The following is a 24,467-nucleotide window of genomic DNA, read 5'->3' on the forward strand; positions in this document are numbered from 1 at the left end:
TCTAACAATTAGCCTAAGAAGATATTTGATGTGAAATTGCATTTTAGAGACACTATGGTGCTTAATTTCAATAAATAACTTTTATTTTTACCATTCACAATCTAGACTGAAAGGGTAAAATTATGTAAACATAAAAAGAGAAATTAAATCAACGTTTGATCGATAAACAAAGCCAGTTTAAAAGGCAAGAATGTATATATTTATACCTTACATCAGACTCAATTGCAACAAGAACTAAAGACAATTAAATAAGTTCCCTGTTAACGAAACCTTCCAAAAGGTTTTACTCCAGGAGAAAATTTAAAAAAAAAAGTCATAATTCAAACACCTTCTTTTCTTTCCCTTGATTTATTTATTCATTTATTATTATAATAATAAGATCATTATTTTTTATTGTTTTTTCTCCTCCCTCTAATTCTCCACCTCTCTCCCTCATTTAATACTCGTCTCTGCACACTGCCTTGACTCTCCTCTCCCCTTTCTCTCTCTATCTTCTTTAATCCTCGGAAGCAGATCATGCTAAAAGATTCTGTCTCCGTCCTTCCGGATCTGCTGTCGCAGTGAAAGAACATGAGATCAGAGCAGTACTGCTCGCAGTAGAAGAAGCGGAAGAAGAAAGAATTGTTGCCTTGTGGTATTAATACTGCACGAATGGGTTGCTCAGAGTCGAAGGTGGAGGAGCAGAGGTCCGTGGTGCTCTGCCACGGCCGGGCTGACATACTTGCCGCCGCCATTCGCCACCGAAACGCCCTCGCCAGCGCCCACGCCGCCTACTCCGACTGCCTCCTCTCCGTTTCCGTTGCCCTCCACCGTTTCCTCCTGCCGCCCCCTTCCTCTTCCTCCTCCCCTGTTCTTTCCGTTCCTGGCCGCCGCAAGTCGGAGCCTAGTCCGCCACCGCCTGCTCCCGCCGTTTTCTCTGCCCGCCACTCCAACCCCAGCGCTCCCATCAAGTTCGATACTTTGGACTCCGATGACGAGTACGAGGAAGTCGTCGACGGAGGTTACTATGTCCACCAGCCATACCCCTACGGCGTACCATTCCGTCACGTTCCTAGCTTTGAAAGCATCTATTACGCACGCAGACAGCCGCCGCCTCACTCTGTCGTCTACGAGCAGCGGCCGCCGAGCTATGACTATGAGGCCCTCCAAGTTCGCTACTTTGATCCTTACTCCGCTTTCACTTCACACGAAAACCGCCCTTTTCCCTTCCCCCCTGGTTATTACGGCTCAATGGGCGGATCTTTCAACCCCAACCCGGCTTCCGAGGCAATGCCGCCGCTGGTTTCGGGAGGTTCTTCCTCATCAAGAGCGCCTCCTCCTCCTTCACCACCGAGGATTTCCACTTGGGATCTTCTGAACCCTTTCGCGACTGACATATACGGCCATGGGTACACTCCTAGCCGGAGTTCCGGCGAGGTGAGACACGAGGAAGGGATCCCCGATCTCGAAGAGGTGGAGATGGAGCAGAAGGTGGTCCAGGAAGCCACCTATGGCAACTTGACCTCTACAGCTGTCTCCTCTTCGGCTACCAAAAACGGAGCATACACCTCCATCAGTGCATCCCCTGCGCGAGAGGATGAATCGAGAAGATCACGTCAGCAACAGTCAAAGGCCAGTCGGAGCTCGCATTTTGATCCATCGATGATCGATAAGAATGCGGTGGCAATGGAACAGAGGAACGCGGCAGCCTCCAAGAAGACACGGAATGCTTTAGAGGTTGCTAATGCGATTAAGTTGCAGTTTCAAAGGGCATCCCAGAGCTTCAGAGAGCTCTCCGAACTGTTGGAGATGGCAAATCACCAGCTTCACTCAAAACAATCTCCCCATGATGGTAAAGAGACCTCCTCGTATGCTTTCTTGTTCTTCTAACAGGATTGCTTACTCCATTAAATTGTATAGATGATAGTGTTAGAGGATCCATGGGCCTTGCTTCCATATTGCAGAAACTGTATGTTTGGGAGAAGAAGCTTTACAATGAAGTCAAGGCGAGTTTTAATATCTGAGTTCATTATCTTTCATGGTGGTTTCTCCTAACCAGGATCGCATTTGTACCTTCGCAGAGTGAAGAGAGAATGAGACTGTTGCTTAGCAAGAGCAACAAGGAACTGAGGCACTTAGTTGAAAATGGTGCTGCAGCTCACAAGATCGATACCACTCGAAGTTGGATCGATAAGCTATCAATGGAAATTGAGATAGCAATTCAGGTTGTCACAACGGTTTCGAAAAAGATAAATGCAGTGCGGGATGAAGAACTGTGGCCACAAGTCACCGAACTTGTTCTTGGGTATGCCACTACTGTTTTCTTTGCACGATCCATGCTTGTAACCTTAAATTTGATCTTTCAGATGCGTTTTTAAGAGGTAAAAGTATGTTTGTGGCAGTTTGGTGAGAATGTGGAGCCTTTTGCTCGAGTGTCATCAGGTGCAGTGCCAAGCGATAACCAAAGTTAAAGGACTAGATTTCATCGTCTCAAGCGGAAAGCTTAGCAGTGCTAATGCTGATGAAATACTGCAGTTGGAAATGGAGATGCACAAGTGGAGTAGCAACTTGTCGTTATGGATGAATGCCCAGAGGAACTATGCCAAAGCTTTGAATGGTTGGCTCCTACTTTGTCTTCCTCATGAGCGTGCTGAAACTGCTCCCTCTCCGACCAGAATTGGCGCGCCCCCTGTTTTTGTCATCTGCAACTACTGGTCACAGGCCATGGACAGGGCTTCCGAGTGCGAGGTGATCGATTCCATGCTGACCTTCGCCGCTTCCTTGCACCAGCTGTGGGAGCGGCTGGCTGTAGATCAGAATGATCGGATGATCGCGGTCAGAGATAGGGAGAGATTGCTTAGGGTCATTGAGAAAAAGAGAAGGGCAATGCACAAGGAAGTGGATTCTCTAAGGAAGAAGCTTGCACTAGTCCCTGATCAGATCACCACACCACTTCATCAAAAGCCTCATGATGATCATAATACTGCAGAAGTAGGTAGTCTGGAATTAGGATTGAAGAATGTCTTTGCAGCCATGGAACACTTCTCAGCTAGTTCAGTGAAAGCCTATGGCGAGTTGCTTGAGCTTTGTGGAGGTTCTTATAGAAACTGAAAGGAGTGGTTTACGAAGATCTTCATGGAAACTGAACTTGATACATGATTTTTGCGAGATTTGCAGGCCAAGGTGAAGTGTTAGTGAGATCTTTGATGGTGATCTTGATACATGCACGTAGGCTAAGTTAAAATGGTCATTCAGACACCAGAATTGGATAGTGATAGAATACATATATTGGATTTGTATGCTGTACATGTTCAGTTTGATTATTATCATAGAGATAATAAAATTCAGAGGCATTTTGAACTTGAAGGCCTCTTTATTTCTAGATGATGTTTTGAAATCGTACTTGTTTTTGTGTTTTGATTTATTGAAAAGTAAATAATTACATTGAAGAGGAGATATTGAGAGTTAGCAACAAGGGAGTGATACAAATCGAAGAACAAGTCCAAAACCAGCCTGGTGCAAACCATTTTCGACGACGTCGTTTATTGGGACAGGACAGATCAAAAACTAGTAGTTCAGGATGTTGGCGAAATTGGGAGACCACAGGTCCATCCATGGGCTCCGCAGCTGCGTCAAGAAGGGGTCCTGCATCCACTCCAGGTCCGTCGTCTTCGCAACCTGGAGCTCCGGCAGCGTCACCGGCCGGACGACCGATGTCAAGGGCAGGAACGAGTATGACGGTGAAGTGGCCTCCGAATCTTTCGCCGCCTCTTTTTTCATCTCCTTGGCATCTAAATTATGAAACGGCAACAGCGGGCTGCGCAGCTGGTTGCCTTGGTCGGAGTTGGACGTGTTTTCTGTGGTAGCCATCGATATGTGCGCTGGTGAGGCCTTCTCGTCCTCCATTTTGGCTCTCTGCTCCAGTTCCTTCAGCGATGTGGCTTTCCTGTACACCTTGCACAGCACTATGTCCGCCTGCACCGCAATTGCAAGTTTGAGTAATCGATCGGAATGTGGTGATGGTCGTTAAATGGTTTATGGTGGTGTGCGTCAGTAGTTTCTGTCACCTTGACAGGGATGTCGCTGGCGGCTCCGGTGACACTCTCCGGCATCCTGTACTCGTTCATGACCCAATCTGTCTTGGTGCCTCGCGGGGCGCGTCCGCGGTAGAACACTAGCGTCTTCTTCACCCCGAGGACGCGCCGAGGCTCCGCTGCTCGCCGGATCGGCCGGTCGGACCCGGTCGCCTTCCAAAACCCGCACTCCGTCGTCCGGTTGGGCCGGCCGCCGTTGCTGCTCCGGCGATCCCTCGGCACGAAGAAGAACCACTCCCTCTCCCCTATCTTCGCCATCCCTGAACAAACAGAAGAAATTCACAAGAATTCAAACTTAGAAGATGGCGTTTGAATAACAGACCTGGAAGTTCCCATGGCTCATGAAGGTAGATATTGAGAGTGCCGATGATGTCGAAATTGAGCTTCCTGCCATGAACCATCTGCCGCAGGTAGAAATCCAACAGCTCCTCCTCCGTTGGATGAAATCGGAAACCCGGTAAATCGATCAGCGACTCACTTCTCTCCATTCTCTTCGCCTTTCTTCTTGCTCTCGGTCACTGGAGCTCTGTTCTTATTGCCGTCTCTCCAAGGCGAAGCAGGGAAGCAGCGCTTGCGTCTATATATCGAATTCTTCCATGAATAAGAATATTAATTAAAGTAATTAATTATGCAATTTAATTAAAAACAAAAGATACCTAACGATCTGTGGCCCACACGCTATTGTGTGGGACCCATGTGGAATTACGAGTCCCGTTTTAGTTAGTTCAGACCTATTTTGGCCCCACAGCTCATTTTCTACGGGTTCATTTTTTTTATTTTTAAAATGCCACCAATTAGATAATTGTTATCAAAATTAAAAATGCTCTACTATCTTTTTCTTTAATTTTAATTATAACCCGAATAATTATTTTTCAGTTAATTTAGACTCAACTTAATGTCGCTAGACAGCGAAGTGTCCGCACAAAAAATGTGGATAAATACTTTTATTCAACGATTTGAAGATGAGGAAATAATAAACATCAACAATAAAAAAATTGAAAACTAATTAATAAAAACAATTTAGAAATTTACAATAGGAACTGAATATGATCGTATAGACCTCAATCGGAATTGAGTTAGATTTTTGATAGATAGGAAAAGGGGAAGGCATCGAATACTTCCTATGATGGTATTGAATCATCGCGATCGAGCGAGTGATAGAGGCTATTCGGCGAGACTTTCAGCACGCAACTTTAGTGATTTTCAGTAGTTAGCACAGCAATAGAGTGGGAGATAAGAAGGATAGTGATGTGCAATCCATTGTCGTCCTTAATCAAACACGATTTTTATAATCTTTTATGATGAATTCAACTAGTTTTACTCGGTCCAACTCCAAGAACTTAGACCGACCGATCTGACTCATCCTCCAGCAATAGAACCCGGTTTGACTGGACCGAAAGATTCGTCCCCCATGTACATGAAATTTCACCCATTTGACTCTTTCAAACATGTGTGTTTCCACAATGTCAACATTTGAAAAGTATTTCCAACTTGAAGGTTTGTGGCAATGCCTATCAAGTCCAATTTCTCTTGGCATGACTTGTAAGTGGTCAAATTTTCCAGTGGACTGATGGATGGATGACGATGATAAGTCAACGAAATTGTCTCACTTGTTAAATTATTATCATCAACTATGACCATTATTCAAAAGAATGTTAAAATATCTTAAATTGGGCAATTTTATTTTTTGGGTTTATATCTAAGTGAATTTTAGTTAATTTTTAATTATATTTTAATTTAATGGCTAGCTCTAGAAATATTAGTAGCGTATACATGCACAATTAAATTAAATTCTTTAATCTCTCATGAAGAATCCTTTGCATTGGTGGAAGTCATAATTGGTGTCTAGCTTAAGGTATGGGTGGCAACTAGCTAGGTAAGGGTTATTGTCATGGTCTTGGGTTTGAACCACATCCAACTAACTTAGTTGGCAATGGTAAAGACCTTAAGAGTCGCTATCAAAATCTTAGGTTTGAAATTCACCTCCACTCAAATATGAGTGTTTGAGGTCTCTCGGGACTATATTTTCTAAAAAAATATCATCGTAATCATTTCCTTAATACATGGCCAATAACTTGGAATAATTTTTATCTCTTTAGTCATGACTGTAAAATCAAATTTTATATTATTTAAACTTGTTTAATAAGGTAATCGAGTCTAATCAAGTGAATCTAAAATGAACTAAGCCATTGAGATATGTGTTCAAACTTCACTTAGTTTTTTTTATTAGTTTGAGTTTGGTTCAAACTTGACTTGAACTTGATATATTTAGATGTTATTTAGTTTTTAATTTGATCTTGTATGATTGTTTTAATTTTTTACATTTTAAAATTTGTTAGTTGGTTAATGAACTTAATATTATAAGTTTGTTTGTTTGTTTTGAGAGTTTATTTGTTTATTTATAAATTTGATAAGAGCTTTAGAAATTTTATTCATGAATATTATTCATAAAGAATTCATAATATTTATTTATGAACATTAATAAATTGAGCATATATATATATATATATATATATATTAAAGGAATATAAATAAATTTTTATCAAATCAAACATCAAATTTACTCACAAGCATTTAGTTCACTTACATCCATAATTAGAATTTGTCAAATGGTCAATTGGTTAGAAAGTAAATCAAGAACTTTTTCTTAGTTAACTTTCACTTTACATGGATTCCTTAAGCAATCATCCATACTCTTTTTTACCATAAATTATAAATCGTATACTAACCCCGGACGCCTACGTGGGAAGGTATGGCCACACAATTTTATCAGGATTCGACCCTTATTTATTATGACAATTCTACCACATGGTGATGAACTCAACTATGCCATGGGGGACAAGATATTCATGCATATGTTCTATCATTTAGGTGCCAAAATGTATGGATCCTCAAATATGATGACCTAGGACTACTTACGCCCATTTTGCATGAAAACCCATAGAAAAGTACCAAATGAATTCTTCAGTGATTAGGTGTTGTTACTGATTGTCCATTTGGAAGACAAACAAAAAGTAATTGTCCATGCTTGGTTAGCATGTCCATATGATTCATAAGTTGATAAAGCAAAACTATTCCTGAAGTAAAGAAAAAGAAAAGCATTCGCAGCTATAGATCTCCTCTGCGTATGTTTTTCCACAAAAAACGTAACAAAAGCGCCATGATGGGCAAGGAGAAAACCAAAAAACAAGTAAACACAATAATAGGGCAGAGTTTACCAAATCTTTTAACTGCTTGCTAACACTCCCATTTCGTCGAGCAAATTGTGATCATCGTCTAAATTACACGTACGGAAACAAGCATCTGGCACTTCACAACCTTCGCAGCGATCGAGTGCTGGTTCTACTCACGCCCGCAGCAGAGCAGTCAGGAGCAGCCAGCGTAGAGGCTGCCTTCTTCATCTCCTTGCTGCTCCTCAACGACGACCGCAGGGTGCTCATCCGTCTGGCGGAGAAGTCATCCGGCAGCGACTTCCTTGCCGATTCAGTCTTTTTGGCAACGCGCCTTTTGGCCAGCTCCACGGCCACGCCGGGGTCCTCTGCTGCCGCCGCTGCCGCCTCCGAGAGCTCGCAGATCTTCCTCTTGAGCCGCTCATTCCGCCGGGCCGAGTAGAGGTCGTAGAACCGGCCGCGCTCGAACAGGGGGCTCTTTGTGCCAGCGTGGGAGGGGGACACGACTGCGGCGGCGACCAAGTCGCCGCCGATCGCGGAGTGTTCTTGCACGACGTCAGCAACCGAGGTCAGATCCACCGAGATCGGAGGTTGCGAGGGGCGGGGCGGGGACGCAAGGGAGACGGAGGAGCGACTCAAGGGCGGTCGTTTCTTGGAGGTCGCTGCGAGGCGGAAGGAGAGGGAATGAGATCAAGATCGAGAGAGGAAGGGAGGAAGAGGGAGGTGCTTGGGTTTGCGTACCTGGAGGGAGGTGAGCGGAGAGGGCGAAGGCGCCCGGCGGAGGGCGGCGTGGGCGTAGGCGGCGGGGAGAGAGCGCGAGCGGCGGGCGATCCATTCGGAGAGCACGAAGCGATTAGGGTGGTCTAATTCATTCCTCTTCGACTTCTACTTTAATATTAGGTTGTGTGCCGCTCCAACGGTTAAAATTTTCAAATTTCGAACCGTTGTTGCAATTCAGCGTAAGCATTTAAGATCGGCTTCCAATTAAAAGAAAATTAGGTTAAAATTTATATTTATAGGTTTAAAATTTTTAAATTTTTGATCGTTTGAGTCTATTGCAATTGTCCAACATCCAAAAGTATAGCTGAAAAAGATCCAAAAATTAATAATTCACTTATGCTACAACGTATTATTCTTTGCAATACTCACTTATGTTAAAACTTTGATCCTGTTTTTAGCCATCCATAACTCTTGGTCTAATTTTTATAAGTTAATCAACATAATTTAGGATTATCTTATGCTAATGTGGAGTGCAAACTAAATAAAAGTTACATAACCAATGTATGTTCATTCTTAATCTTCACAAAGAACACTTTAATCTTACAAACTCCGGTGGTGTATAAATAGAGATTTATAACTCTCCTTGGAGAGGAGATGCATTAACAAGATATGAGTAATGATTTTTTAGATTAAATGTGTATTGTAAGATGTGGTTTAATTTTTCCTTTGCTCTTGGATGTTATTGTGTGAAATAACTCCTCATAATTTCACAAATTTTAAGTAGGAAGCTCTCAAAGTGATTGTTGTGGGTTGAGTCAATAACACGACGTGTACTTCAACAAAAGGTGGAATCCATTATCCCAGCGATTTCACACGATCGATTCTACGACCATCTGAGAAGATAAATCGAAAAGCTACAATTGACCATGATGGAAAAGGACATTGCCTTAACTTCGTCGAGATTCGATCTTTATCCACTTCAATAAATCTATCTATCATAATTAACTCAACTTTGCCCTTGGAGCACAACATGACATGCACAATTAGCAAAAGTTTAGGTGAATTTTTCTTTGTCAGCACCCTTTTTGTTTGTTTCTCCTTTAGCCCGATCATCTTTAACTTCTTTTTTTTACCGTAGCAACTATAACTGCTTAATTTTGCTTTCGTTTTTTCTCCACCTCATGACTCTCATTCCCGTTGAAACAACTTGAAATGCTTACTCTCTGACTGCCTGGTGGGTTGACTCAATAACAAGAAACTGAACCGAATGATAAAGAATGTCTACTACATGATATTAAATGAATCTTAACATAGGATTAAAAAAAATTACAATCTTCCAAAGTTTAAGCCCCCAAAATAGACAACTGAAAAGAAAGGAAACAAAATATACTGCACAGAAGCAACCACAAAACTAATCTTACAACCAAACTGCGGCATGAATATGTAAGAAGCATGAAGCCAACATTTTTGCTTACAATAGCACAACTTTGCATCATACACTACTAGCATCATACACTATTCAAACTCGGAGAAGACCTAGAAAGCCCTCCAATTAACTGAGCCTTGTCTCGGCGAATTCCCTCCGGAAGATTTAAAAGGTCCCGTTGAACCAAAGGGATCAGCATCATCGAAGGATTCAAATGCCCCGCTTCTGTGACCAAAGTCTCTATTGCTACTGATTGAGTCAAACCGTGCTAGAGTTTCAGGCCGCGAGCTGCTGATGGAGTCGAACCTAGAAAAGTTCTCATGTGCAGGAAAAGAGCCACTATCATGTGTAGCAAAAGAATCAAATCTGTTAAAACTGTTGAAGTTGAAACCATCTCGCCCATCATTAAACATTGATGAGGAGGAAGAGTTGAACATTGGAGAACTTGGAACAGAATCGTCAAAAAATGAGCTCCTCTTCTCTTTTCCAAAAACGCTACCAGCACTTGGAGAGTCTGCTTTTACTGAATCAAAGTCAGACATGAAGAAAGTATTCTTATTACCGCCCTCATAATCATTCTCCTGCAAGTAACGACAGCAATATTAATTAATGAATCCACTGCCGAAGAGCTTTGTTTATGCCTACATTTTGAAGGAACCTAAAGGAAAATAAAACACACACACACACACACACACACATATGTATATAGTAATTTACCTTCCAGGCTGAAGCAGTATCATCAAAGGTCCATGGATCATCATTGTACTTTTCTCCAGAAATAGTGGACTCAGCATCAACATGATCACTGCAATAATTATTTCGAAGTGCATAATCAATAGTCTAGATTGGTGACAATAGTAGTTGAAACATGAAAAAGATTAAGCAAAACTTCTAATTCTTATTAAACCTCACATCTTCTGGAAAATAAAGGGAGTACTCAAAAGATGCCAAAGGTAATGAATATTTAGCACTTGTATTATTAAGCTAATGCACAATGATATAATAAGTTAAAACAATATTGCTAGTTGACATAGGAAGAATGTAGTCTCTCTATGATTACCCACTGTAAACTTGGATTCTAGATCTCAGAAAACCTTATATGACACATGAAAAACAATCACTATGTCAACAATCAACTTGATCTTCAGGTCAACAATGAAAAACACAGTTAATTTGATCTTACTTTATTTTGAAATAATCTCACTTTATATCCTCTCTCGTCTATCCTCTTCCAAGTAAATTTTGATTTTATTTTCTCAAAGAAGCTAAGAAGATTGGTGTTCTCTTCTCATCACAAACACTTGAGCGCCTGCATTCTCAGCCCAACCAATGTTGGTTGTCATAACTCGATCCTTTTATGTACTAAAATAATTCCATAGCAACTCTCATCACCTTGAAGATTCTCATAGCAGCTCGTTTTAACTCAAAGAACTCTATGAACATTAAGTGACCTACTGGAAGACAACACAAGTACAAAGTCAAGAAGAGGAAAACTTTGTTGCATGCGCTTCCTCCTATCATCCTCCTTTTCGTCAAGCATCTCCCATCCTCATTTGCTGAATGAGCCACCTTCCACCGCCCTGCTGAATTCCAAAAGCATCTCTCTTCCTCCTCCCACAACTATCAATTTATTCTCCTGCATTACCGATTAATACTAGAAAACCCAGTAAAAAATATTCTCCTCTCCCCCTCACCTCCACTCTAAAACAAATCTAAGTTCCCTTCCCTATCTGAAAATCAGAAGTTATACTCTTTTCAAAATCAAATAACACTAAAAGAACGAACACTATTCCCTTGTCCCACTCCCTCTCAATTAGAAAAACAAAAATCTTGCATACTGCATCATCATCATAAACTCTAAACTTGCAAGGGTGCCCCCGTGTTGATATGTCACTTTTAACTTACTCAAGATATATGCAACACTTATTGCCAAGACTTAAATCCTGATGCCTTTTCCAAGAACCCTCTAGAGATATCTCAATATTGTTTTTTGACTTCACATCACTAGAGAGGAAATCATTGTTAGCAATCAAACTTGACTTCACATCACTAGAAAAAAGGAGTAATGCATTTAATTTAATTTTAATTATATTTTGGATTTCATTTGAAGAAATCACTGTGTCACAATCATAATATGATAGTTTGCTTCACCATTGCCAAGGTATTAGAGTTGTCTAATAGAATGTTTGGGAATCAAGTTTATAGGAGTTAGTCAAGTTATAGAACTTGGCTACATATGTTATATTTTTACATCAGTTATATTCATTAAGCAAGTTTTAATATGAAAATAATCTCTCCCTATTATCCTTTGCTATCCTTCACCCTCAACTAGGAACTAAGAAGATATCGTGTTTTCATGGTGATATCTTTTCATGTTGATACATGGTGAACCGGCTATCCTTTTCATGTTGATAGTTCACACAAGTTGACCACAGAAATGACAAGCACACAATGAAATTGCATTTCAGAAGAGTAAAAAATCATGATTAGCAAAAAACATCCTGAAATTGTGTCCACATCAAGCAAGAACATGAAGGTCTACAATGAACGATTTTACAGAATTTATTCTGAAATGAAGGTTCAAGGTATATAGGAAAAACCCAAACCCAATTAAAGGAAAAAATAGAGAAATTAGGACATGCACAAGAAGACAAATGAATATCATAAATAAATAAGTTAATATGTGTGCTTTGAAAAATTCAACCAAACTGCATAAAACATAAAATTGAAGTTCTTGCTATTCACTGCAAAGATTTAAAAGCATAAATTGCTTCATGATTAAATAAAGAAGAGAAAAATGAAGAGAAAAGAAATTAAAAGTACCTATGAGTTTCATTGTTGTGAGATGAAACTTCATTAACTCTGAATTGTGTGGAATTAAATGGACTTTCAAAGGTACTTCTTCCAGGACTGCTAGTGGGGCTTTTTGTTGATCCTTCCTCACTGTTATCATAGGCAGATCCATTCATGTGTTCATGAGTACCATTAAGGTTTTCAATCTTGCCATCAACACTGAACGAAGATGCAATAGGAGAATTATCTTCAGTAGAGGCTTTGTCACTCCAAATCGAAGGGGATTTTGGGTCTCCATTAACAACAGTATGGACAACTACTGAGGGAAGTTCTTTTGTGACTGTAAACCCTGTAAAATAAAAGGATGGTTATCAGCTTACCTACTTCAGAGAAATTCTCAGACGTCGAAGACAAATAATTTTCCTAAGGAACAGGATATACTCTGTTGGGGGCATTTGTATAGGTGGCCTCTCCCCAACAATAGTTCTAATGGGAATGTGGGGTAGGATATCTCACTTCAATGAAGCAATTATGTAGTATGTAAAGCATTAGATTAGACAGGATAACAAAATACTTGCATCAACATGTAAGAAAAAATGGGAAAAGAGAAAAAAAAACACAGGTAACGGTTAATTAGGCAATTGTCTGACTCATAAGAGAATCTCAGTCCTCTTGGACTACCAAATACTATGATTAACATAAACTGTTGAATATCTTCACCTAATATTTGTGAATATACTAAACAAAGATCATGCTGAAATAAATGTGTTAAATGTTTTATGAATAAAAAAAGCATGGATCCAACAAAAATCTACCATCGGCAAAAAGGTTCATTGTGTACATATGTACGTCAAAATATGGTGAAGAAATATGAAAATTCAAATGGACAGTATTGACAATTTCCACATCATGCAACCTTTGAAAATCATACTATAAGTATTTGTCCTTAGGGGCAAATGAAGTACCTTCATCCTCAAATTTGTCCCAGTCTTCATCCCATTGATCTGCCCCCTCCACTGGTACAGATTCCCAACCTTAAAATGAAAGAAAGAAACTCAGCAATTATAAAGATAATTGATAAAATATTAGGAAAAAACTAAACTAAAATTCAATAAGCACACAGGAATGCTTTCCCCATCTATTAAATACTAAATTTAAAGTATCATGTCATGCTGAGTTTCAATCTCCAATCCAAATAGCATGGTTTTGGTACAGCACCATGACAAACAACCCCTACACACTTCAAAGCGTGTCAAGATCACTTCAAATGAGTTTCTTACATATCCTTCTTTTATTTAGCTTATTTATTATTATATAGCAATTAGAAAGTAAATTGAATTAAAATTTTAGAGCAAATAAATTACAAATATATAATACACACCTAATGATTATATCTTACTAATATTAAAATAATTACAATTCATCGTGCATCCCAGTGAGATCACTCTCATAATTTTCCAAAACCCAAATTAAATAATACTTCGAAGACGTATGGCATTGAATCTAACTTCTCCACATGTTTATAAATATATCCAAGTTGAATTAGCACAAATAGAACTAGAACATCTATGGCTATAGGATGTATCCGTATCTCATTAAGATGAATCACTAGAAGAATATCTTCCTTTCTCGGTCACTCTCAGATGATACCGGATGACAGAGTCTCGATCAATACCACTAAAACTGGGTTGGCACAGACAGCATATTGGCATTTACTTGTGCTGATACAACATCAGTGCCGTTCAACGGCTGAAGCAATGCATTTCAGCCACGCAATTAATTATAATTGGTACTTGAAACCATGATACACACAATAATTCCTAATTACTATTTGAAATTGGCCTCAAAATCTCATAAGTAAGAACAGAGTTAAACTCAGTAAGGACTATTTTGCTGAATGATTTTCCAAAATTTTTAAACTAAAATTTTAAATAATCATTATGAAAGAAGTAACGAAACAGCAAAATCTCAATTTTAATTTATTAACTACTGCACCCTGAAAGAATGCTGCTTTTGCGGCAAATGGGCAAAGATAACAACTCCAATATCAGAACTACCAGCCTCAACAGTTGTAGCACTCTAGACACAATCAGCATCTTTTAGCTCTATGATTGCCCGAATTTCCACTCTAGTTCTCAATAACCAAAAGAACAAAAAATAGCATAAGTAATGTGTCAAATATAAATGAGTACCAAATGGGAGCTCAATTGTTGTAGTAGCTTTAACATGAACACCATGTTGTTTGCACCGTTCACTAAGAGCTTTCTCCAAACTCTCAAGATCAGATTGTATTCTATCAACACGAACCTGTATATGTTCCAAATATATAATTATTATCAGTTTGTGTTGGAAACTTTCAAAAGCAAAGCTTACCTGAAGCAGACCATCAACACTGCGACCTTGTTCCATCTTAATTATTGCACTCTGCAATTCTGCCTTCCTTTCCTATGAGATAAAGCAAAAACAGATAAATTCCATATACAACTTAAATATCAAGAGAACAAGTGGTTGAAAAGAAGTTTAAATTTAAAAAATACAAAACAAACAAATCCCTGTTCCCTTATTGATGCCGTGATGATAGACTGACCTGAATGTCACGATACTTGACCTCTTCTAATGCCATCTTTGAAGCTAACTCTCCAACCTGCTTGTATTTCTCTTCATACTTTTTGGCCAACAACTCAACCTGAAAAAAAAAATCATTCAATAAAGGAGAAACTATAGCAACGATAAAAGGAACTATCAGCATTAATTTAACGATGTTGACAACACAAACATAATGATGAAATTTAAGAAATTGACTAACAAAAACTAGCAGCAATAATGAAAAATTAGCAGAGTGTGATGCGAAGCAACAATAAGAAGCAATTGAAACTATACCATGCTGACAGAGTCCATTGAAGACGCTAAGTAATTCTAATTCTTCCCTGGAAATCCATATAACATAATCACCATCATTTCTGACTTCTGACAGTTAACCATTTAGCAGTCATTGACAACTCTATCTAGCTTATGATATGCCAGATATAATACAATGTTGAAGATTAATTTGTTAGTGTTCTTTCCTACAGTTAAAAGTAAGGTGACCTACTGGCCGGTATGTTGGCACCATCTAACTGAGACACAATTTTTTGGTCATCACCAAAAACCTACCATGCTTATCAACCACTGAGGCCTACACCAATATTTTGGACACTGCAATGTTTGCATAAGAGGAAAACAAAAAAAAGTATTTAATTTGGATATTAACGTATGTGAAATCAAGTGTTAACTTGTACACACACTAACATTATCTCTCTCTCTCTCTCTCGCTCTCAATATATTGCCAATTATGCTTCTGATTGAAAATTCTTTAGTTTGAAAAATATGCTTCTATAAGTTTATAACCATTCCATTAATCTTTAGTTCATATTTGTCAGATTAACATAAAGGAATCAAAATTAGAACCATTCAGCTATTGTTTAGTTTAATTTTTAAGATTAACATAAAGGATTCCAAATTAAAAATGTTCACAGGTTTGTAATATCTTTAGTGTACTTAGCATACCTACAAACTAATGGCATTCAAGATATTGGAATCCTGATAGCATAACACGGTGGCCCAGTATTATGCAAAAGTATCATATGATATGGTGCTGCTTATTAACACATCATGGATGGATATAAGGAACTGAAAATGAGCAGATAGGAGACCAATAAATGTGATTTGTGATAATCAACCATTGATAAAGAAGCATTGCAAAATGATCCTGACCAAACTTAAGAGAATGGTTTCATATAAATGGAAAGCTAAAAAGGTTGGCTTAGTAAAACAATTTCTACATAGGGACAATGTTTAGTTGCAAAGCCCAGACAATGTGAAAACAAAGAAACATTACTTTCCAGTATGAGCAAGTAATAACTAAGTAAAATAGGCAAATTTGTCATACCTCTCGCTTATCAACAGATGCTCTTTCTGTGATCTCGTTTAGTTTATTATCACATCTACTCTTATAAAGAACCTAAAATGCAAAAAGAACAAAAAGAATGATCTGAATATTGAACAAATTTTGGTCATATATAACAAACTAAGTAGAAAGCAAATGGATTATGTTTCTTAGCAAACTTGATAACATGATCAATGTATTATTATCAAAATTGATTTTTACGCAATGTCAGAAGGTAGACAATGTATTTGCATCATATCTGTACTGTATCAAGAATATATTCAATAAGAAACATTTCTTCAATCATGCTGTGTCAGTAAATCATATAAATGAATCAAAGTATGCCTTTACATTCCATTATTCATAACTTCAATAATTATGGAGGTTCAAGTTAGTATCTAACAGTACAGAACATCAAACAGAGACCAAGATTGTGGTTTTTCTTTCTTAATTGTCAAATATAAGTAAATGTTAGAGATCAGACACCAGTTGCTGCATAGAATAGAAAATTTGTCTAATATCATCCACTAAATGAGCTTACTTAATTAGTTGTTGTTTTTTGAAATGTCTCTAACAAATATAAGTATACAACCTTGAAAATTGTACTATAGTTACAAAGTTTGTCTAATCCACTAAATGAACCTATTTGATTGGTATATACAATGATTGGTTCCTTGCATTTGGTTGAAGAGATTAGATTGGAATGAGTTTTAGGGAATGCAAAAAAACAACATAAATTTATCCTTAAGATAGACATTATCCGTTGCTAACAAAGTGTTGTCAAATTTAATTGTTAAATTAATGATGTGTCCACAAATGTGACTATGTGAAAGTTATATTTGATATGATGGAATGGGTCAACAATAGAATGGCATATACAATGATTGGTTCCTTGCATTTGGTTGAAGAGATTAGATTGGAATGAGTTTTAGGGAATGCAAAAAAAAACATAAATTTATCCTCCAATCATACTCTTTTTCTTCTAGGGCAAAATTACCCCTTGTTCTACACACCATTTTAGGGTAAACATGCAATACTATCTTTTATTAACCTGAAATGAATCAAACAAAAGTCATTTAGGTGATCATTCTAATTCAAACTACCCATTCGGGAATGCAAAAAAAAAAAAAAAAACATTACTTCTTTATTAACCTAGAACCTTTATTTTATTTAAACAAACATTCTATTAACCTAGAACATTCATTTAGTTGATTGAGCATATGACTAACAAGCTCTAGTAGACTGGAACTTAGATGATCCACTTTCACCTTACTTACAATCATGGTAAGCCTAACCAAAAGAGAGGGACTAAGTTGTTCGACAAACTATGACTTAGGACATCAAGGAGGCTTCAGAACCAAACAAATATTCACATCATTATAATGATGCTAGTAAAGGCAACTGTGATCTTCAAGCCACAACTTCTTCAAAGGTCAAGATCAGAAGATGTTCTTAATTTTGCTGTTGCAACAGTAAAATAAAATGAAAGGCAGCACCTGTCATACTAAAACGTAGAGCCATTCATAATAAACAGTGAGAAGAATTGGATCCAATCCAAGATTAGATTGGCACAAGATTCGTTGCTAAATGTAACTTAAAAAAAAGATTGATTAAGATTTAGTCCAAACCACTTCATAAAAGCCAGATTGCAAGATCAAGTGCACCACTTCATTAACTCAAACCTCGTGACAACTTCAACATTAAATAAGCCTCACATCATTTCAGTATAATTATTTTTCTATATTTAAAAATTAGTGGTAATCTAAAATTTCTAAATTTAGTAGTTTTTCTCATAAAATTTCTGTATATCATGCAAAATACAGAAAAATTACATCATGCATTATGTCTTTGCCCTAGTTTAACCATCATCTATTATTAAAAAACAATAGTTTTATATAGCTTCATCCACATCATTAAGAAAAAATCTTCATGTTTCTTTTATTACCCTAGTGTATAATGTTTTTATTTTGTAAGCATTATTATTTTGTAAGAATTTTACCATACTAGTGGAATCTAGTGCTGCAAGGTAGACATCGCTGAAAATTATAGATAGAAGCAGGAATCTGCCAAAGCTGAGAAACTTGATCTTAAAACAACAGATCTGAACAACCAATGTGCAGGAAAAGGGATTAGACAGCATAAATGGCAGAAAACTGTAGAAGAAATCTGTAGACAACAGATAAAAAAATAGATTTCCTATCCAAGATCTGAGAAAATAGAGATGATTCTTTGCAGGATAGTGAATTCAGATCTGATATGTGTTCTCTTCAGAAGAAGAACAGGGAAGAAGCAGCTTCTCCCCAGATCACGAAAACACCAGAGTCTGCAAGATTCCACCCAGGTGATCTAGAGTGAAGAGAAAGATGGTATCATGACAATGAAATCACACGAGAAACAAGCAGAAAGCAGCAATCATCTGGAACACACAGAAGCTTTGTTGTGTGACTAATCCGGAACAAAATAATGCAGAAAGCAACCCAATATTTTGTCTCTATGAAGATGACAAGGTCACAAAAACAGACAACCTTGCGGAAAAACTATGGACGAAGGAGGTCCTAATACCATGATAAATTTGAGGGAACTTATTCAGGATTCTCATATTGGGTGGTTTCCTCTACTGTGTATATGTCTTACCCTTATTGTCATGTTATATCCTATTCTATTAGCAATTAGGTCCTCAACACTATATAATTAGGTATCATAGAAAATGGTTTTATGAACAGTGTGTTAGTGATTTTAGCCAATTTTAACGGAAAAAGACTCACAAGTTCCTGCATCTTGGTACGGTAGAACTCTAGCTTCTCTTTTGAATCGAGGATTTGCTTTTCTGATTGTTGAATCTGAAACAAAGACAAATAAGAAAAATATTTGAGGCCTAAAGATAACTTGCATAAAGATTCTAAGATAACTACACAAGATACATGAGAAAGCTAAGCAAGATTCAAGTTGAACAAGTAAAATTCTAATGAAGTATGTCACGAACAAGAAGTCTAATATCTAACATAAACGAGGAATTTGTTGTTTGTCTGTTTCTGATTTATCTCTGACAAATCCAATTAGCAAGGAACCATGTATACAGAATACAGTTAAAGAATACAGTCATGCCTTCTCCAAGCAACTCCCACATTGAACCCACTTTCATTACTTCACACCATAAACTTATTTGATTAATGGAAAAGTGAACCAAAACTTGTAATTACTTGAAGACTATTAAATGCTTGAATACTAATGGTTGTAGTATGTAACATGAGAGAATATCATAGACAAAAATTAGTTCATCAAATAAAAAGATTAACAAGCAAAATCAAGAAACATATTGGGACCACTTCGGATATAAACTCCAAAAGGTGAAGATAGTCTATTAAACCTAAGCTTGACATGTACATCACTTTGGTGTAGTGCTGACATATGCCATCACCATAACACATTAGTGTATACACATTGCAAAAGATAATATATAGTCAGAATCACTCTAATGGACTGACCAGCAATATCCACCATCAGTACTGACCAGAAACCTGATACCTCCCAACAAAACATCCATGCAGCAATTGTTCTATGTTGTATGAGTCAAGCAATAATCTTACCATGAGATGGCTTCATTGATTCTTTGTAATATTCAGAAGAGGGAAAACACAATTTCCTTATTTTACATTGTTGCCTTATCAAGAAAAGATTTTCAAGAATAATGGAAATGATATTTTAAATTTTTTTTAAACAATTGAAAGAGACATACTAGGACAAGATATAGTCAGATTAAAAAAGACTGACAAATGTTATATATTATCAATTATGATGCATACGCTAGCTCATTTGGTCTTTAAGAAAGTTATTTCCAATGCTAGTTGGTATACAAAAAAAAATGCTTTCAAATCAGAAATTACTTTACTGTCCAAATTTGCTGCTTCATGATCTGAGTTCAATGTGGTGTGTCCATCCCTCCCAAGATTTTTTACAATGTTATTGTTTGGCCCTGGTGTTCCTAGGTTTTGCTGCACCAAGTGTCCTGCACCGTAAGCCTGTGATGGGATAGAATTTGGCATTTGTGACCTTACTCCAGTTGGTATAGGAGGACGATGACCAGGCTGCCCCTGCTGTGGTAACCCTAATCCATATAACTTTTAGCACAAGATGCCAAGGCATAAGGAGACAATACTAAGGAAAATAAGTACCTGGCTGCCACATTGGAACACCATAAGCAGCTGAAGGCATACCCGCAGCACGCAGTAGTGTTTCATCGTACAAAACAGAATTTGGAAGCACAGGTGGAAGAGGGCGCCCCTCCCGGTATCTTTCCATCAGATAAAGAGCAATACAAAACTCTCTCAAAGAAAGCATGCTATCATTATCTTGGTCAGATAAGTCCCAGACTTGCTTTAAGACGTCTGGCACCAAAAAATATTAAAAAATTAAATAAGCAAACATAAAACAAATATGTCAAGAGGAAACATGCAATTTGATAAGTCTTCTATTTTTAGTATAAGTGTAGGGCATAACCAATCAATAAGACAATAATTATAAATTAATATATTAACATTCTATACAGAAACTAATATAAATGAATGCAGTTTCCAGTATATCAGTCATTACTGACAAAGAGTACAATCAACAAGGATTAGGTATGAAACGTGCAAGATGAAAAAACCTACAAACTCCAAAAGCAGCCCCTCCTGCAATGCTACTATTCACATGCAGATAAAGGCGTTGCTTTCTTGATATTCCAAAGCAAGGAACCACAAACAATCTTTGCCCTCCCAGCATGTTAAATTCTTAGTAAAATCTCCAAGAAATGAAAAAAAGTGTTGTTTGTTATAACAAAGGGTAAGAAGCCACTTTTAGGTGAAATGTTGAAACTTAAGATTACATAATTCTATGAATAGTGCAAAAATAAATAAATAGAGCAAAGTCATGGACACACAGGATGCAGTAGAACACTTTCAAGATCAAGTTGGATTTTTATCACCGAGCAGTGAAGTTCAAGAAAGATAAATAAAAAATGTGATTAAACAATGGGAACAGTTTATGGCAACATTTATGTTCTTCAAAGTAAAAGGTTTCGGCAGCCTGTTGGTGATTTCATTAACTCATTCCACTGGAATACTTGTAGTGCAAGCTTAAGAAGTGATTTGAGCACTACCTCTAGGGAGTTTCCAACTCAAGAAGAGGCTTCGTGCCTGTTCGCCTGTAATTTTTCCATCTCTATCCTTGTCAACATTCACAAATACATTAGTGTACTTCTTAATATCAGCTTGACTTATCTTTGGCCATGCCTGACTTAAAGCAGAATTAGCAAGTTCAGCTGCATTAGGTGCCGACAATGATGGACTGGTTTTCAGGTTATCAAACTGATTTTGCTTTACACTTAATTGAGTTTGTTGCAGCTGGCTTCCAACAGGAAGAACTGACTGGACAAAATGAGTAGGATCAAGTTGGCCAGGCCTAATAGAACTTTGAGGACCGGAAGCCACTGGGACAACGGTAGATGGATTAACTTTAGCATCTGATTTCGCTTGTGAAGTTGCAGAAAAAAGATCCACTCCAAAAGATGCATTAGATGATAAATCTTTTCCAAATGCAACAGGTGACTTCAGCTGTGTGGGTGTAGATGGTGGTAAGTTCTGATCATTAGGTTTTGTCACAATTGAGGATGCTTGCATTGATTGTATTTGTGCATTAGAAGGCACTCCTGTTGCACCTGAAAGGGCTAAGCCAAATCCATCCAGAGTCTGAGAGGGAATACTTCCCCTAATAGGAGGGTGAGATGTCATGCTGACAGAAGTTCCACTTGATTTAACAGTGAGCCAATCAGTGGATAAGCTTGAGTTGCTTGAGCTTGGTGGATGTGGACCTGCAACATTACCTCTTACTAAGCCTAGATTATTTGCCTGCATTTGAGGTGAAGCAGTAGGAGATGCTAGAGGTGGCCTAGTGAAATTGCTATTTGCTGTGGGGAAGAATTGTTGATTCATGACTGCATTTTGAGGTGCTTGCATTGGCCTGAAACCAGGATTTTGAGGCGCATTTGGTGTTATGCTACTAAATTGATTAGAAGGTGGGTGCAAAGTATTGGTTGAGACTGCAGGTTGTGCAGTTGCAGAATTTATCGGGGATAGGGTTGAGGACACTGGACTTATCTTTGGAGCAGGAATCTTGGCTGCAGCTGGTCCATATAGTGCTGACTTCACAATTTCAGGCGTGAATTGACGACCACTTTGTGCCACAGTCACAAGTTTCAGGGCATTATAAAATTCAGTACGACCAAGGAAACCAGTTCGATTTTGATCAGCGTGCATCCACACCTGCATAAAACAGACATGAGAAAGTAGAACCATGTGCAGAAGCCTCAAGTAAAAGGAGCAATGGAAAAAATATAGTTGTGATGAGATTTAAAAAAAAAGTTAACATGATTAGAAGATAAATGAATCAATGTGATTGACCATTATTTTCTCCAAATTATTGTGTTATATAACAAAGATGGAGAGGTTCTCTTCGTCCTCGAACAAGCCTACAAAATTTACAGTAACTCAATTCTTTTCCTTCCAGGACAACATAGGGCTAAGGGCATGAGTTGGCGAGCAAACTTGTCAAGTTCATAGTATTATTTGTCAATTTTGATATGGTTTCACATGCGTGCAAAGATCAGAGCCTAAAACCACGGGCTCTATGCCCATAATGAGTATGCATAGAACTGGCACTGTGAGACTATTCAAAACTAACAAACTGCACATATCATTAGTTAATATTGATTTGACGTTTGAATTGATATTCATCACATCATAATTAAAATCATCTTCAAACATTAACACACATATCTTCTTGGGATCGTTTAACGTTCTGGAAGAATTGAATGTATAGTCAACCAAACGCCAAAGCCTGAATTCAACGAACTCTTTGGATGAGACAGAAAAATCAGAAATGATTCATCGACTAAAATTATGTGGGATGGTCCAGAATTTACTTTTGGATATGGAGTTGACATCGAGACACAAGATCTATTACTGCTGTATTAACTTTCAGCTGTTTTTACCCATGATATCAAATTCCTGAACTATTCGTGGTTCAGTCGTATCAAGACTAGAGTTGCTCGTCCCCTAATAACATGGCTAACAAAATCAATCGACACCAAAATCAAATGCATAGCAGCTACAGGCCAATCTTCATTACAAAGCTAATGAATACAAAACCCTCGTTCGAATTTCATCAACACCAAATAAATCGGACAAGATCTGCCAGGAAACAATCAACAGATCAAGAAACGAGGGTGTGAAAATCCAACCTGAGCCAATACTTGTTTGGGTAAATTGGATCGCTGAAAGAACGCAACAGCCTCCGCGCCGCTAATCCTCCCATCCCGATCCAAATCGGCCTGCTTGAAGTACTCGTCGAAGAGGTCCATTGCAGCCATGCCGCTCTGAGTTAGAAGATTCGCAGGTCAGGGCGCTGGATCCGGCCTGGCGCCACCCAAGTGCATGGATACGGTGGCCAAACGGCCGGCAGGCCAGGGGCTGGGAACAATCGGAAACGACGGATGGACGAGTCACTTTGATCTTGAATCTCGATCTATCGAGCGGAGACGGTGGGTGGATTGGGGTTTTTTGTTCTTTCGTCTCGTGGTCAAAGGCCTGGGTCGGGGAGGATCAGGGCCAGGGTCGGCAAAATTGTGCTAGCGGGGCGTTCTCCGACAGTAAATAATGATTGAGAACATTTCTTTCTCACAATTAGTTTCCTATCGATTTTTAGGAAAGGCAAAAAATCCTGCCCACCAATAACTCATATAAAATAAAATAATTATTTTTCATTATACTATTCAATATTATTATTTTTATCATCTGCTAAAATTTATGGTTGTCATAAAGTGGATATTGTTAAAAAAATAAATTTGAATAATAACCGTTACATTCACTTTTAGCGGCTTTAAATAATTTTAGGTGAATTAAATAATTTTAAATCAACATATGTTTTATTTTAAGTTTAGAGTGATATATCAATTTTGAACAAAACCAATATTATAATCTTAAATTGTTTTAAATTTAAAAATAAGCATTCATATGTGTTATGGGTTACTACGTCTAGATCAAGAAAGTCAAGATCTGATTCAATTGACAGTAACACGACAGAGGCAAGGTCTGAGTTCTTCTCTTTGGTTCAGTGATTGCTCAAGCTCTCCTCTCTAATTCAGTGGTCGATCTTCGACTTGGCTCCCTGATCAACTGACTCTGCGACCTGCTCAATGCCCTATTCGGTGCTCCATTGGCTTTACTCCTAAATAAATTCGTGATCTTTTAGCTAGAGATCGACCTCGCAGACTCGCAGTCAGCTTAGCCTCTCCGAGTCCGTGCTTCTACCCAGACCGCCATTAG

At 38.1% G+C, this 24,467-nt stretch overlaps 4 protein-coding genes across 4 annotated transcripts; 1 reads left to right on the forward strand and 3 right to left on the reverse strand.

The window, feature by feature from the left end:
- Positions 1 to 651: 651 nt before the first annotated feature.
- LOC141837115 (uncharacterized) lies at positions 652 to 3,090 on the forward strand. Its single transcript, XM_074724574.1, has 4 exons — positions 652 to 1,831; positions 1,873 to 1,985; positions 2,061 to 2,284; positions 2,382 to 3,090. The coding sequence occupies exons 1-4, from the start codon at positions 652 to 654 to the stop codon at positions 3,088 to 3,090; spliced, it is 2,226 nt and encodes a 741-aa protein (XP_074580675.1).
- A 284-nt stretch (positions 3,091 to 3,374) lies between these two features.
- Positions 3,375 to 4,618, reverse strand: LOC141839634 (NAC domain-containing protein 22-like). Its single transcript, XM_074727427.1, has 3 exons — positions 4,396 to 4,618; positions 4,047 to 4,333; positions 3,375 to 3,954 (listed from the first exon to the last, which is right to left on the reverse strand). The coding sequence occupies exons 1-3, from the start codon at positions 4,559 to 4,561 to the stop codon at positions 3,547 to 3,549; spliced, it is 861 nt and encodes a 286-aa protein (XP_074583528.1). The 5' UTR covers positions 4,562 to 4,618; the 3' UTR covers positions 3,375 to 3,546.
- Positions 4,619 to 7,167: 2,549 nt separating this feature from the next.
- LOC141836906 (uncharacterized) lies at positions 7,168 to 8,105 on the reverse strand. Its single transcript, XM_074724370.1, has 2 exons — positions 7,985 to 8,105; positions 7,168 to 7,905 (listed from the first exon to the last, which is right to left on the reverse strand). Exons 1-2 carry the CDS (start codon positions 8,076 to 8,078, stop codon positions 7,385 to 7,387), a joined length of 615 nt encoding a protein of 204 aa, XP_074580471.1. The 5' UTR covers positions 8,079 to 8,105; the 3' UTR covers positions 7,168 to 7,384.
- Positions 8,106 to 9,252: 1,147 nt separating this feature from the next.
- LOC141839091 (uncharacterized) lies at positions 9,253 to 23,765 on the reverse strand. Its single transcript, XM_074726753.1, has 13 exons — positions 23,384 to 23,765; positions 21,245 to 22,406; positions 20,280 to 20,492; positions 19,992 to 20,212; positions 18,873 to 18,947; positions 16,111 to 16,182; positions 14,770 to 14,868; positions 14,556 to 14,627; positions 14,375 to 14,489; positions 13,148 to 13,216; positions 12,213 to 12,531; positions 10,107 to 10,194; positions 9,253 to 9,970 (listed from the first exon to the last, which is right to left on the reverse strand). Exons 1-13 carry the CDS (start codon positions 23,510 to 23,512, stop codon positions 9,500 to 9,502), a joined length of 3,105 nt encoding a protein of 1,034 aa, XP_074582854.1. The 5' UTR covers positions 23,513 to 23,765; the 3' UTR covers positions 9,253 to 9,499.
- Positions 23,766 to 24,467: the final 702 nt, after the last annotated feature.

The sequence above is a fragment of the Curcuma longa genome, chromosome 11 (assembly GCF_044706935.1).
Source record: "Curcuma longa cultivar G26 ecotype Majalengka, Jawa Barat chromosome 11, ITB_CL_G26_1.1, whole genome shotgun sequence".
In the NCBI taxonomy this organism is placed as follows: domain Eukaryota; kingdom Viridiplantae; phylum Streptophyta; class Magnoliopsida; order Zingiberales; family Zingiberaceae; genus Curcuma; species Curcuma longa.

What these genes read in the sequence shown, in the direction of transcription:
- LOC141839634 (XM_074727427.1), bottom strand. Translation starts at nt 4,561, where the DNA reads ATGGAGAGAAGTGAGTCGCTGATCGATTTACCGGGTTTCCGATTTCAT. An exon ending in TGAGCCATGGGAACTTCCAG is followed by an intron (nt 4,334 to 4,395) that starts GTCTGTTATTCA and finishes CTGTTTGTTCAG; the next exon opens with GGATGGCGAAGATAGGGGAG. An exon ending in CCAGCGACATCCCTGTCAAG is followed by an intron (nt 3,955 to 4,046) that starts GTGACAGAAACT and finishes ATTGCGGTGCAG; the next exon opens with GCGGACATAGTGCTGTGCAA.
- LOC141837115 (XM_074724574.1), top strand. Translation starts at nt 652, where the DNA reads ATGGGTTGCTCAGAGTCGAAGGTGGAGGAGCAGAGGTCCGTGGTGCTC. An exon ending in AAAACAATCTCCCCATGATG is followed by an intron (nt 1,832 to 1,872) that starts GTAAAGAGACCT and finishes TTCTTCTAACAG; the next exon opens with GATTGCTTACTCCATTAAAT. An exon ending in GTCACCGAACTTGTTCTTGG is followed by an intron (nt 2,285 to 2,381) that starts GTATGCCACTAC and finishes TGTTTGTGGCAG; the next exon opens with TTTGGTGAGAATGTGGAGCC.
- LOC141839091 (XM_074726753.1), bottom strand. Translation starts at nt 23,512, where the DNA reads ATGGCTGCAATGGACCTCTTCGACGAGTACTTCAAGCAGGCCGATTTG. An exon ending in GGACAAATTTGAGGATGAAG is followed by an intron (nt 12,532 to 13,147) that starts GTACTTCATTTG and finishes TTTATTTTACAG; the next exon opens with GGTTTACAGTCACAAAAGAA. An exon ending in CACAACAATGAAACTCATAG is followed by an intron (nt 10,195 to 12,212) that starts GTACTTTTAATT and finishes TAATTATTGCAG; the next exon opens with TGATCATGTTGATGCTGAGT.
- LOC141836906 (XM_074724370.1), bottom strand. Translation starts at nt 8,078, where the DNA reads ATGGATCGCCCGCCGCTCGCGCTCTCTCCCCGCCGCCTACGCCCACGC. An exon ending in CTCCGCTCACCTCCCTCCAG is followed by an intron (nt 7,906 to 7,984) that starts GTACGCAAACCC and finishes TCCGCCTCGCAG; the next exon opens with CGACCTCCAAGAAACGACCG.